This window comes from Amphiura filiformis, chromosome 8 (genome assembly GCF_039555335.1).
Source record: "Amphiura filiformis chromosome 8, Afil_fr2py, whole genome shotgun sequence".
In the NCBI taxonomy this organism is placed as follows: Eukaryota; Metazoa; Echinodermata; class Ophiuroidea; order Amphilepidida; family Amphiuridae; genus Amphiura; species Amphiura filiformis.
The window spans coordinates 1,027,128-1,042,844 of record NC_092635.1 but is presented as its reverse complement, the minus strand read 5'-3'; the positions used below and the strand labels follow the sequence as shown (position 1 = coordinate 1,042,844).

The 15,717-nt window shown below is 37.0% G+C and overlaps 1 protein-coding gene across 2 annotated transcripts in view; it reads left to right on the top strand.

The window, feature by feature from the left end:
* LOC140158492 (bone morphogenetic protein 1 homolog) overlaps positions 1-15,717 on the top strand; it is a 108,777-nt gene that overhangs the window by 44,469 nt on the left and 48,591 nt on the right. For both annotated transcript variants that reach the window (XM_072181590.1, XM_072181591.1), the window contains exon 4: positions 4,053-4,176. In XM_072181590.1, coding sequence (XP_072037691.1) covers positions 4,053-4,176 — 124 coding nt within the window. The remainder of the gene's footprint in view (positions 1-4,052; positions 4,177-15,717) is intronic.

Below are 15,717 nucleotides of genomic sequence, written 5' to 3'. Positions count from 1 at the left end.
TATACATCCCAGCTGTATGAAGCTCAATAACAATCAGCGATCTAATACACGCATTGACGATAATTACAGGCACTGGAATGAAATTGCAATATTCTTTGTTTTACTCATTTGTTGGCTCAAAATTAAAAGGGGACATAATGTGATCAGTGAAAACTAACATTTGATAGAAAAACAAATAAGATTCTTTTCTTTATTGAAATCACTCATCATTGCTTTAACCTGGATTTGCTATACCCAAGATGATTTGATGTTGTTTTTGTAACAGTAAAATACAAAAATAATTGAACAATTGTTTGGCCAGATTTCAAAATCAGTTTGCCCAACATGCAACATATTTTACCTAATGATGCTACATAGTTGTATAAGTGTGTTTTTCTTCACGCTGTGTCAGGAGTACCTGATACTATGTGGAGAGCTAAACAATGATAACCTTTTCGAATAAAAAGGATTTAAAAATAAATAAGACAATGCCGTTTATTAGTATAAACAATGAACTATATAATTTTTTTTTTACTGTTGTATAGGAATTAGGATTCAGGTATCAAAATTCACAGGACAACGCCAGGATCAATGATAAAGTAAACCATAATCACTTTGGGACAATTGGACGGAAAGTTTTCTGATGCTTTAGCTTTCATTTAATTCATTTTACCTATTTCTAAGAAGCATGGTTCATAAGTTGATAGTCAGCTTTCTTGGAATAGTATCTGCTAGAAGTGATCTCATGAGCATCAAATTTGATCATATCAATTATCAGGGCCCGGATCAGGGGGTACCGTCCCTTTGAAATCCATACACCACTTGCACTTTCCACTTGAACTTAAGGGGTGTGGTTTTTCAAAGGCATACACTAGGATCCACAACATGCTCATCTATCAGGGCAGTTCTTTAACCCCAATACATTTGTATATCCATTGAATGACCTCTGAAAATTTGGGTACAAAAACTCATACTTTGCAACTTGAGGTCAAATTTTGCACTATGATTGTTTAATTGAGGTTATTGATCTATGCCATTTGGATGAGGCCATTGTGGTCCATAGTGATAAGCCCTTCTTCAGTAGTGATAGTTGGCAAGAATCAATTCTCATTTGTGACAAATTTGAATTCTCAAATCTATTTATGAAATTGTCTGATAAGAATCATATTTCAGTTGAGTTGATTCAAGCAGAGAGAAGTTTATTGTTAAGATATCCGCCAAAAATGCAACAGGAGATTGTTGTCATTCTGCTTTTAATCTACCAGCTTTTCAAGAATTCCATCTCTCCAAACATCCTAGTACATAGTTTAGCGTAGCGCATGCTAAGTACGCTTTGTTTCACAGTTGTAGTCAAAGACAGTGACGTCTCTGGAACCCAAACACATCTTGTTACTTCATTAACCAACTGGGGCTAATACTATTAACTCTTTGCCCTCACTCTGTCAGAGTTTACGGAAATATATTTACAGTTATGTATTTGTATTTTGCCATCACCATGTGATCAGAATTGGAATCTGCGACACTTGCTAACTGGTATGACAGGGTGACGTCATATTGTGGACCTAACTGGTATGACAGGGTGACGTCATATTGTGGACTTCAAAATATGTGTGCTAAATTCTTACTTTGAGTTTAGTTGTTTGTGGTATGATCTCATATCAACACATTTTCCATTTTAAATTCCTGGTATGAGCACAGTTTAGCATTAAAGGGATGTTGATAGTGCGATTCCTCTCTGCAACCATATATTCTGTTGTGTGTTTGTTTTTGCTATTACCTTAGAATCAATTTTCATGACATATCTCACTCATTTCACTCATTTCAGTTGGTTGCCCCTTTTATACATAATTAACATCCACCACAAAGGGGCCATAATGTCGGCAGAACAATCTCTGAGATATGATCCATTGATCATATTAAAAACAATTGAAAACAAAGAATATGTCAACACATTGATTGTTTTTTACTCCCTTTCAATCAAACAATAGAGACATGAATCATTGTAAAGCTTATTTTGAGGAGATTATTTGCCTGTTCAATATCTCAAAAAGTGAAAACGCCGTCATTACAGCCAATTTGTGGTGGACAGTCACACAATTATTATGTTCCTAGTGGTGTACGGACGAGAGGGTCAATTTGCTTCCCTGGCTCAAAATAATAAGGTAAAATTGGAAAAAAATTGTATTGTGCATCTTCCTTTTGGCCTATTTTAGGCCAAAACTATCTTTATTTGAGTCCTCCATTTTAGCAACTAGTTGGACGATTGTGCAATTTATCCCCCTTTGAAATTTAGCCAGTTAACTCACTGTAGTGTACAGGTATTATAAATGGATCTTTGAATACAAGTGTGTTACTGAAGTATGTGGGGGAGGGGGAAAGAAATGAGGTCAATCAAAGGACAGGTGTCTCAGACAGACAAACTTGTGGCTCAAGAATGAGTTTTCACTTGAGGTATGTGTATGATGTGTTAGGAACAGATGGATATGCTTCAGCCCTATTTTTTTGTGTGTTAGCCTGAATTGTTGCAGTAAATTCCATCTTTCTTGGTACCCTGGCCCAGGACCCTGTCCCTTCCCTTCAATTTAGTTAAGTTTGGACCACTCTTCCTGAATGTTGTAACTTAATCATTTGACATCTGAAGCAGTAGGGATAAACAAAATGACATTCTTTTTCTAAGACCCAGTAGCTATTATACATTTTCATACTTAAAGAGGAAGCCCCACCAGAGCAGTTCTTCTGGGGTGAACCAAACCTGCCTGGTTATCAAATTAATCAGTGACAATGTTATCTCTGATTTTGACAGGTGCTCTAATTGATGCAATGACATTAAAACATCAATTAGCCTGTCAAATTCAGAGATAACCTTGTCACTGATTAATTTGATAACCAGGCAGGTTTGGATCACTCAGAAGAAATTCTCTGTGGGGCTTCTCTTTAATAAACTTGAAAGTTTGAAGGCAAGCTATATTAACTGCTTTTCTCTGGTGATGTCAGTCAGCCGTATATCCAAGGTTGGGGAGCTTCCCCCTGTAAGAAGGCTTTCCCTTTGCCTCCCATACCACTAAGCATTTCACCAGGGTGCATCTTTTTAAAGTACTGGGTACTCATGCATATGTTTTCAATAGGTATCATATTACAGTTCCATCACATTTTGAAGTTTTACTATGTAACATTAACCTGATCAAGATAACACTAATATATCTTGTCCTCACTTGAACTATTGTGCTATTCCATTTGAAATCCATACACCCCTATGGAACGTGTGATCTAAATCTTCCACCACTGTGCTTCCTCACAGGGAGTGTGAATTTCAAAGGGGGTTACCTGAAATGGTGACTCCATTTAAAATCTACACTCCCTGACTGTGTGTGAGATTCAGGTCATGTCTTCCATAAGGGTGTATGGATTTCAACTGGAATAGCCCATTTAATATGTGAGATAAATAATAATAATAATAATAATAAAAACGCATTTATGGGGCGCCTTATGCCAGAACTGACCTCAAGGCGCCTTACAATGATATACTAAACTACAAATGTAAAATATCTTAAAATACTATCTTAAGCTACAATAATGATAACAATGAGATCATGGAAGTGGGGACATGCTATGAACTTCAGATAGCAAAAGTTAATTTTGAACTAAGTTGTATCAGTATTTAGAATATTATTAATTCTGTATTGTACTGTTTTTGTGCATCTCATTGCCAGGGGTGAATCAGAAGAAAACTGCCCCCCACAAATTTTCAGGGAAAATGGGGATGGCAAAGAGTCAAGTGTCCTTAAAATTAATAAAAATGGGACAAAAATTGACAAATGGGGACGAAAATTTGGCTTTGCCCCTCACACTAAATTCCTGGCTCCCATCCTGGCTACGCTACCGGTATACCGTTCTCCCCTCCATCTTCTTAGAGTGCAACTGCTATGCAATCAGTGATGCATTAATAAGAATATTACACCTGTATAAACGTCTTAACTTTCTTCAATTTTACTGATGATTTACACATTTAAATAGCTTAGTCAGATAAGTGTATCTGATATAATAATATTTTTATTTCCTTTATTTTTTTGCAGGTTCCCAGCGTGCAATGTTCAAGCAAGCCATGAGACATTGGGAGAATTACACCTGCATAACCTTTGTAGAACGAGAGCCAGATAATCACCAGAACTATATTGTATTCACATACCGGCCCTGTGGGTAAGAATTACCAATGCTTTATTTATCTTGGTGGTTTTGTACAACAACAACACTAGACTAGGAAACTTTGACTTTGCCAGCTGATTTCATAATAGAATGCTCGGTAGCCGGCTGCAATTTGTTGGATTTAAAAAAAAAATCAAATGAGTCTCCTGAAGATTCTTTCTTGTAAAATTTACACCAGTTGAGGAACTACTGGACCAATGGTGGGCATGTGTGTACTTATTTTTACAATTTTCATTTAAATTATGGCAATGAAATTGAAAATTTAATATTTTTGATTGAATAAAGAAGAATTAGCTGTCACCTGTACTCTCTACATCTACAGGAGAGGTACTGAAGAAATTGTGTTCCCTTCCCATGATGCTTTGCACACACTGATGACTGATCACACAGGGAACTTTATCCTTTACTGAAGGCCTTTTGCACTTAATTCTGAGATTTCCGTCACCCACCTGTGTTTGAAATTCATGCCCACATTTGAATTCATTATTGCAATTTTTCACAAAATGAAATTAAAAAGTGTGTTTTTGTGGTAAAAACCCCTAGATTTTTGTGCTTTGAAAATTATCATTAATATTGGGTTTTTTTAACAAAAAATGTGAACAAAAATCTGAACAAAAATCTTAACAAAAGTGTGTGATTTGTTTTACTCATGAATGTTAAACACAAAATCTGCTTTACTACACCTGCTGGGGCATCCCTACTTTCTTTATTGAGTAAATTGGTGCATAGAGACTTTGACTGATAAAAACAACTTTGGAAAATATAATGCTCTAAAAGCCTCTAAGCAAAAAGTACCATGTTTGTTTTCTAAAAATCTGTGATGGAAACTCCTAATCAAGTATAAAGGGCGATTATTGGATAGGCATTTTATGCACATGGATCATCATTTACAGGCACTCTCAGTGATTCGCTAAAATAAAAAAACAAAAACAAAAAACAGATTTTTGTAACGAGAATGAATGTGCCAACATACACTGCAAGTGATAAAACTGAACATAATAAGGGTAAAATGTCACATCTTGGCTAATTTTGTCTGTACTGTCACTTGTAGCTCTAAGAGCTCATAATTATCAATACTAACATTTTCTTCCGTTTTGCCCAAATTTCCATAAGAAATGAATCAATAATTACTATTTTATTGGCTTATGCTTCACTTCAAATCTTATTAATGCTATTCATACAAATTTGTATTTTTTTTACACTTTAAGGCCTTCAAAATCAATAAATAATGCATTTTACAACTATTACCTAAAACCTGAAAGGGCTGTTTAAATTTGACTAAATTAGGAATTTGTCGCAGGTAAAACCGATGGTAACATAGTGCATTATGGGAAGGGAATATTACGTGCTGTGGGTGAGAGAATTAGCAGGTGTGTATTTAGTGGTCAGTCAAATCAAAATATCCCCTTTCAAAGTTTGTGTATTCAAATTCTTGCGGTCAGTGCCTGTGTGGGTATTTGATCCGTTTCCGAACCATTTATCAAAATTGATGATATCAAAATATATTCTTTTATAAAAAGAATTTGGCATAGTTTGAGAATACTGGCATTCAAGCTTAAAGAACTCCTGGTGATATTGAAGTTCACTTCAAGTTCATAAGTAATGAATGAAGATAAAAGATTTTATAATGTTTGATTGATTTGCAAGATAATTGACATGTGAATGTGTAGAACCTAAAATAACATAGGGGGGTTAGAGTCAGAACTGGCAGGGTTGGCTTTCCTAACATCCTTTTAGAGTTTTTTTTACTTAAAAGTATGGACTGCTACAGTCCTTACTTAAAAGGGTGTGTTTGCACTTGGTCTTGGAACAAACTCATAAAGATTTCTCATTGTTCATAATGCTCAATCTTCCAAGCAAAATAAATCACAGAATTAAGAAAGTGCAGAGGAAAAACACATTATGTGACATTTCAAGCAGAATGATTTTATTCTGCCAAAAATTAAAATGATTAATCCTGCCAAAATCATTGTTCCATTGTTCGTTTAACATTCATGACCAAATGATGGGCTATACTAAAAAGGTCATGCCTAATATTATAAATTTGGATACTTGTAAAAACTAGAAAAGAAATGTGAAAGAATTTGGTCACTTCTTTTGCAATAATTCCTAATTAAATTTAATTACCAAAGACAGCAACCTGTTGAAACCCTGAAAATGAATGAATTAATGACATCTTTTTTCTTGGGTTTGGTGGTTTTTTTGGGAAAAACCCTAAAAACACAGTAAATTAACAAATATGTAAACATATGGCCAACTCTTTCAAACCAACATCGTTAGATAAGGGTTCTTATTTGCAGTTGCTGCACCAGGAATTGTTTTTATGGGGGTGAATATTTTTCGGGGAAAAGTGAATTTCAGTGGGCAAAATCAACAAATTTTGCACAAAATTGCTGCAAAAAGTGAAAATTTATATAATTTTTGGGGTTTTGCCTCAAAAATGTGGGGGGAGGAAAGAAAAATATGGGGAAATGCCCCTTGTCATCTCAGAAGCACCGCCACTGCCAATTTGGGGCAAAATTATAATAATTACCTATTAGAAATGGGTACGAGTTCTACAGATTGAGCCGCACACCCCTGTCAAAAAATAACCAAGTACATGTACCCCCTTGGTTTTAGGACTTGCACAGTTTATCTTCGTTCACGTCCAATTGTGAAATACATGTATTATGTTGTGTCATCTAACAGAAGAATTCTAGTGTCCTAGTCAGACTATTTTTGTATAGGCCTAAATGTCTAGACAGATACTGTATTGACTATGATATTATATATTAATGGTCCTGTGTCACCTGGGGTACCTTTGTGTTACATAGTAAAAAAATGAAATGGTTCAAACATTTTACCAACACATCTCGTTTGAAGTGGTTTATCCTTCTGAGCATTTTGACACCTTTTTTATGGAAATCGGTTAAAAAATGAAAGAGTGCGGGCAAAAACAATCACAAAGTAGGGAGGATGTAACCCCACCTCTTTTTTCCACATTTACAATCATTCTGAGCAAGTATTGGGGTCAGTCCATGTCGAAACAGATTGAGTGTACACCCACCCTCTTGGATTTTGCTCTCCTTTGGCTCAGGGGTACCTTTCATGGATCCCTAGGTGAGGTCACAAGAAAAAAATTCAAATTCCATTTCGTTTGCGAATGGCGGGCATTCAAAGTTTGGCGACCTCGACCAAAATTGTGAATTTAAGGGGTCCAAATGACAAAGTGCTCTCATTGTGGGGCACTTTCTTCTTAATTGAATCAGTTGTGATCCTCTTTTTTGAATGTGGTCACTCACTGGCTGTGTCTGAAATACCTAATGCCAAAAAGATAGATTTGAATTTTGTTGGGATTTCAGAGGGGGTCAAAATCAGCACTTCGTACTGTTCAATAAAATTATCTTGATTTTGAAGGACCTATGATAATGTCACAGTGCACTTATAGGTCCTAATTATGTTCAGAATGGATTAACCATATGCCAATGTCTATGAGCAATTCCAAAAAGAGAAATTTCTAGACCCTACAGAATTTTAGGCCACCCCTAAAGTGGTTCAGCCACAAATGGCACTTAAAGTCGGCAAATTTTGACCCTAATAACTTTAGGTGTACACCAGATATGAATTTCTAGTCTTTTGCATCTGAAAGAATGTAGTTTAATGTTACTAGGAACATAAGATTTGTTTTGTATTTTTGTGTTTTAGTATTAAGTTGGCGCTTTCAAAAATAGTCATTTTGCCTAACATACCATGCATACAGGATACGGTACAAAATGCCAATTTTAGTGTGATATTTTTTTAATATTTTTGATCACTTTATAGCCATTTGTATTATTTATCCTGATATTTCAAGTTGCTCTTGAGTCAAGTAATAAGAAAAAACTACTTTCTAATCCTCTGTATGGATTTTTAATGGGGTCAAAAATGCACTTCCTGGCAACGATGCACATGCAAAGTACAGGTTATGGGGGTCAAATTTTCAGAATGCTCCCAATTATGTCAAGTAATATATCAAATTACTCAGTATGGTCATGAGGATTCCAAAAATGTATAGTTTGTTATGTGCCAGACCTTTCAGGACGGCGCTATGACGAAAAATGTTCATAGGTAAACGACCTTTTTGAAAGTATCACAACACAAAAAATACAAAACAAATCTTATGTTCCTAGTAACATTAGACTACATTCTTTCAGATGCAAAAGACTAGAAATTCATATCTGGTGTACACCTAAAGTTATTAGGTGTCAAAATTTGCCGATTTTAAGCGCCATTTGTGGCTGAACCACTTTAGGGGGGCCTAAAATTCTGTAGGGGGTCTAGAAATGTCTCTTTTTTTTTAAATGCTCATAGACATTGGCACATGGTTAATCCATTCTGAACATAATTAGGACCTATAAGTGCACTGTGGCATTATCATGGGTCCTTCAAAATCAAAGATAATTGGATTGAACAGTATGAAGTGCTGATTTTGACCCCTCTGAAATCCCAACGAAATTCAAATCAATCTTTTTGGCACTAGGCATTTCAGACACAGCCAGTGAGTGACCACATTCAAAAGAGGGTCACAACTGATTTAATTAAGAAGAAAATGCCTCTCAAAGAGAGCGCTTTGTCATTTGGACACCTTAAATTCCCAATTTTGGTCAAGGTCGCCAAACTTAGATGGCCCGCCATTCGAAACGAAATTGAATTTGAATTTTTTCTTGTGACCTCACCTAGGGGTCCATGAAAGGTACCCCTGAGCCAAAGGAGAGCATAATCCAAGAGGGTGGGTGTACACTCAATCTGTTTTGACATGGACTGACCCATTGGTCTTTTAAATGAACTTCTGTATTTATTTACTTGGTTTAGATGTCTGGGAGTTCATTTAGACATTTTTTTACTAGATTCAAGTTTTTAAAGGGGGTTTTAAATGAAATTTACAATATGAATCCCTCCCCCTAATCCTCTTCCCCCTAATCCTCAGCCACCCTTGGCACATTTCATGCCAAACGTCATAAGAAAATAATTGAAAAATATTTTTAAACAGGATAAAAACATGAGTAATATAGAATAAATTAGCCTCAATTTAAGACCTAATTGAATCTTCTAAGTGAAGGAATACTCGAGAGACAGTGTTTTGAAATCCAAACTGCACATCAAAATGTAACAAAGCCACCTTTTTGGGTACCCCAGTATATGGCACAGGATCTAATATGATGTTAATATCACAAAAATATCCCTTTTTGAGATATTTTCTGTCTGTCATCATGATATCATTTTTATCAGGAGACAGACAGTATCAACATTGATGCCTAGAGGAGGCAGTATGATAGAAATTCAAAAAGTAACATGAAAATGTGATGGGCTATGCACTTGACCTGTTTGCGTGCTGGTAGGCCATTTATTGTGACTTGTATAGTATTTACAAATACACGTATTCATTATTTTTTCTTGGAAGGGAGTAAAAATGAAACTGTCAAAACTCAAAGTCACTGAAAAAGTGTCATAACAATGTGATGGGAATACTGTAAAACACTTTAATTTCGCGGGTACTTTATTTCGCGAATTGGCGATGATCGACATTTTCGCGAGTATTTAATTTCGCGAATTTACAATTTCGATATAAGCTTACACCTACAAAGTATGCCAAATTTTGAACTCCACAGAATTCTGCACTAACTTTCATATTTCTATCCGTTTACATCGCTCTAAACACTGGATAAATTTCCCTTTTCTTGGCCTATAATGTACAATGAATATCTAGTTATTCAGATTAAACCTTGATTTTTTATATATTTTGTCATTTTGACTGTCTATTTTGATGATAGTTTTGCGATATTTTACCACTTCCAAGTTGGACCATCGGCCATATTTGATTACCTTGTTCCCAATGCCCCTTGCCTATTACCCACAATGCTGTGAGAACTACCTGCCGATTGGCCAAAAAGAAGCTTTCATTATCGATTGGACCAATCAGCAACATTGTTAGAATAATTTCACCATGCAAAAAAATTGGGGTGAATTATTTGCAAAGCTCCATTCTGATTGGTGATTAAAATGAAGCTATCACGTAATTGACCAATCAGAGGCAATGTTAGATTGGCAGGTAGTGCTCAGGGGGGTTAAAGATGGCCGATTTGACATGAAAAATACCAGAAAATATATCAAAAAAGAATGTCAAAATAAGTCCAGAAGGACTGAAAAATTAACAACATGGATGTGCACTAATAAAATTAAAATATTACTTTACCTCCATGCATCATGAAAAATTAATATCATGCTGTATTCTGAGCGATGTAAATGGATATAAATATGATGGTTTGTGTAGACAGAATAAGCTTAAAATACATAAAGCTTGTTTTAAGCTTTCTGTGTGTGTTTTCAAGGATCAATTTCGCGAGTATTTAATTTCGCGAATTTGTAGACCTCGCGAAATTCGCGAAATTAAATACCTCGCGAAATTAACTTGTTTTACCCCATATCAAAAAAATAAGGTACCGGGTGCCTACCCGGTGCTGATCCGCAAGGTATCCGATACCTTGTGGATGTCATTTTTAAAGACATCCAATGGCACCCGCTAGCGGATTAGTTTTCGGATGCCTCAAAGTCAGAGTTGGGAGCTACGGGTAGGTATCCGGTGCCTTAACAAGTTATCCAAAAGGCACCCGCTAACTTAGTCAATAAAGGGAGGCATCCGAAAGGGCACCCGCTAACTTAGTCAAGAAAAAGGAGGCATCCGAAAGGTATCCACTAACTTAGTCAATAAAAGGAGGCATCCAAAAGGTATCCACTAACTTAGTCAATAAAAGGAGGCATCCAAAAGGTATCCACTAAGGTCACATGATCACCAACTGCCATTTCAAATTTGCTGTTGGATTCATGCAACAAGCTGTTCTCTTGATGGTGGTGTTTTGGTCTCTTCACACAAATCATTCATTCTTTATGGAGAATTTTATACTACAGATGACTACAATGACTATATATATGCACATGTAGATGCACAGGTAAATTAAAGATTTGCAGAGTTGCATTTCAAGCAGTAAATGTTATAAGCTTATCAACTGCTTGTACATAATGTGTGCAAAGGCTGCTGAATTTTGCAGTATCCACTTGCAAGTATCCAAAATTAGTTTTCTGTGATAACCTTTGCTTCAGTAGCCACTGCAAATTGGATTCATATCATTGGCAATTACTGATACATGTCTAAAAGGTTGGAGATCGGAGGTATAATTGTACAATGCCGCAAAGTATAGCATGTGGTGTACCGGGGGCACATCAAAAATTTTGGTGAGTATGCTCCCCAGAATTTTGAGGTGGTGGGTCTTTGGGAGCTGACGGCGTGCCGGTAAAGGGGGTCTTTCGGAGCTGCGAACCGGGCTGTGAACAAGTAAAATGGGGTCTTTTGGAGCTGCGAAAAGTCAAAATCAAGGGTATTTCTTGGCTTTTTGGTTGAAAATCGCTTGAAAAAACAAGAAATATGAGGAATAAGCAATTGTTGGGTCTTTTAGAGCTGAAATTATCAAAATCAAGGGTCTTTCAGAGCTTTATTTTGGTTAAATAATAGGGGGTCTTTCGGAGCTGCAAAACCCAAAAAGGGGGGGTCTTTCCGGGGGAGCATACCCATATGGTCATTTGTGTTGAGTGCCCCCCCTCCCCGGGGTGGTGTACCTCTGGGCCCGGGTTGGCACTTATAGGAGTCTGAAACCTTTAAAACAAAATTGTCCAGGCCTAATTGGATTTTAGTTTTGCATTTTACTTTGTGTTATCATGTCATTATGTAGGCCTACAATTTATGCTTGGGACTCAAAATCATTTAGTGTTCAGGAATTCATTGTGTTTTACAGATTTTGTGTTAAAGTAAATTCCAATGTACCGTCGTATTACAGTAAAAACTGCACAGCGCTAATAAAGCTCACATGTTCGCCGGTTTGTTGTATCCATGTTATACTCAATCAATGTATTGCCTCATTTACATGAACTTCCACAAGAATGTTGCCTAAGGGGCTGTGCAATAATTATGAGCCCTCAGCCCCTGGGGGAGGTTAAAATTGTGGGGGCCAAGAAATTTTTAGCGAGCGAAAGGAGGGGGGGACAAGCAATTTTTGCCATCTGGGAGGGGGGGAAAGCACATTCACACATTCACGGGCACCTTTTAAAGAAAACGCTCTACAAAGGCTTAGGAAAACAGTACAGAAACGCTTAAATATGCAAATTTTCCTGCTCGCAGTGCTCGCAACATGTATAGACCATTTAAGGTTTGTAAATTGGGATCACAAAAATTTGGCATGCACGGGGGCAACTGAATTTTTAGTGGACCGAGAGGGGGGGCAAGCGATTTTTGGCGAGCCGTTCGGGGGGCTCATAATTATTGCACAGCCCCTAAATATATGCCGACCAAGTGCGGTTTGTTGAAAACCATTGATGCCAATTGAAATGTGCCAAATGACATCGGGTACTTATCCGGTGGTCTCCAAAAAAGCCATCGGATAGTTATCCGTAGCGTACACTAACGGTTCTCAAAAGTTTTCCACAAAAGGCACCGAAAGGCACCGGTACTTATCCCATTGCTATTCACAATACCGTGGAGGCACCCGATAGGCACCCGGTACTTATCCGGTACTTACCAGATGGCTATTCACAATACCATGTAGGCACCCGATAGGCACCCGATACTTATCTGGTACTTACCCGATGGCTATTCACAAGTGACCAGATACCATGGAGGCATCCACTAAAAGGTATCGGGTGCTTACCCGGTATCTACCTAATTTGCATGTCATTTCAGCCGGTGCTTACCCGGAGAGTAGCGGATAGGTATCCGCAAAGTTGTGTTTTTTCGATATGGGACAGTATCACCAAATTCAGGCTGTGCATTTGACCTGTTTGCATGCAGGTAGACCCTATAATGTTCTGTGACTGGTATGGTGATAGATAAGATGGAAATAGTTATTTACAAAATAATTTTTGTTCCTGGAAGTGAATGAAAATCAAATTGCGACTTATGCCCCCCAATCAAACCCTGTGCCCCCCCCCAATCAGACCCGGTGGCCCCAATCATGGTCAGTTCCCCCAATATGATGACCCACACTACGCCACTGTAGGGGAGTACTAGTGTAGTACCAGTGCAGTACCACTGCTGGTGGGTCCTGTGCAGTAGTCAGTAGCATTGGTACTGTATAGGTATACTGTGTGCACCAGTTAGGTACCGGTACCTTGGCGATGGTGTACATGTGCAGGCGGCCACAATAGGAATCTTGTAGTGTAGTTTTGCTAATCATGTTATCTGCATATTTGTGAATATTAATGATCAACCTTACTTACATAATTATTTTAATCAAAATGTGGGGCCTCAATTATACACTGCATTCTTGTTTTCCTCTGCTAGCTTTGTTGTTTGATAGTGGTGTCAAATGGTTTGAACTCAGAAATGCCACTTTTCAGGACATTTCCTGATTTCAGGAATTAAAAAAAAAATACGGATTTCAGGAAATTTTTGCTCTATCCTTCCTGTGCAAAGGAATAGGAATAGGAAAAGTGCATTTTTCAGGATATATCCATGTTTTTCAGGAAATTTTGACAACATTAAGTGACATCTCTTTTCAGAACTTGAACTATGACAAGGTATTATTGCTCTAATTCTCTTGCATAGTACATTTGCCATGTAAAGGTCAAAAGTTAAGAAAATACATAAGGAATTCAAATGTAAATGATGAAAGTTAATGTACCCTATATTCTTGAAAGGAAGAATGACATTTACCATTCCAGATGTAGGCATATAGTGCAGTAACTTAAGTAAGCAGAATTCCCTCAAATTTAGTGAGTCATGTTGGGTTTTACAACATTCTCAAACATTTGGTAACCATTTATGTTATGGCACAGTTCTTGAACTTCAACTTAACTGTATACTCATTTGATGACATTTGAACATGTGAAGTACAAAAAATCATACCCTGCAACTTGATGTCAATTTTTGAGCTGTGATTATTGAGTGGAGTTATTTGAACCATGCCTTTGGGATTGAGACCATTTTGCTTAGAGTGAAGTTTGAAAACGGATGTCTGGAAAGGAGGAAACCAAACCTACTGCCCAAACTAATCAATTCTTAGTATTAAAAGTATAATGTGGTTTAATTCACAGTGATAATTTGTAATTGTGCAAAGACTTGAAAGATTTAGGTTTAGATGTGGCTAGAACTCAGTACTATGGAGGAAGTACCTCAAGCAAAGGCATAGCAACCAAAATAGGACTACTGGTATGAGAAAAGTTACAATCTTGGGTTCAAAATAGATATTTTACTGGATATTTTTGACCAAATTATGTAATTTACAGCCTTTACTTTATCTTAGTGTTAATTGTTCTCATGATCTCTTTGCCCCTAATGTGCACTTTTGCGTGGATGTGTGCCAAACAAACAAACAAACCATCACCAACATTCACAGTTTGTACAAAAAATCATTCACATACTGTACAGGATCAACTTTCTTCAGTGCATATGTTCATAAAATCACAAGCAGTCTTATGTGGAAACCAATGTTTGTAAAACAATAATGAATGAATAGGAAATAAGTCCTGGGTATAGGCCCGGTCCCCGCTCTCCGTGCATCTGCGGGTATTCATGCTTGTCGGTGAACTTTAAAAACACCTCCTTTTGCATCTCATTTTGCGAAGTTTTCAGGGGAAAAACACACATTATTTGCCCTTCAACAATATCCCCATTTTCGCTAACACACGAATATACCCTTTTCTGGCAGAGACGCGTAGGCTGTGTATCATCTGAAAACACCCCTTATTTCGCAAAATGTTTGATGAGCATGAGTACCTGTGGATGCACGTAGTGCAGGAACCGGGGGTATAGGTCTGTCCATGGAAGTGGTCTGTCTTAGCCCCAAATATCCTACAAATACTTGATATAGGCCTGACTGGTATTAGGCTGACATTCTGTAATATACCAATTTGATGTACTCATGATACTCTTGTGGTAGAATCACATCTGCAAATCTACAGTCTTTGGGATAATATATTTTGAATCTAGTCAGGTCAATTTTGATTTAAACATGTGATTCCAATCAGAGATAGCAATGACATGCTATTGGTACTGTTATAAGAATATGACATACATTTCTACATTACTTGCCTCTCCTTCACACTTGTTATCATTTACCCATCAAGGGTAAAACATTTATATCAGATTTTTGGGTCAGAAATACCCTTGAATTTCTTATCCCAAGTTAAGCTGCAAATTGTATTTGAATGCCTTCAGCTTGGTAATGCAAAAGTCAGATTGATATTCTAACCCTCCCCCCTTCGAATTGTAGTGGCTCAAACATACATGTGTTTCCAAAGCACAGGGCTTGGGCCGGGGCTTGGGTGGGGTAGGTTCAGGGGATTTAATCCATAATCTTAATGGTCTTGTAGATTTGACTATATTTCCAATGAAATAAGATCTCACTAGATTTTCTGAATCAAACTTGACCCAAAATTGTGTTTAGAATCAGGTCAAATATGACTCTGAAAATCTAAGTGAGATCGTATTTCACTAGAAATCTCAAGAGTGCAATATTGGGCAACCTTTTC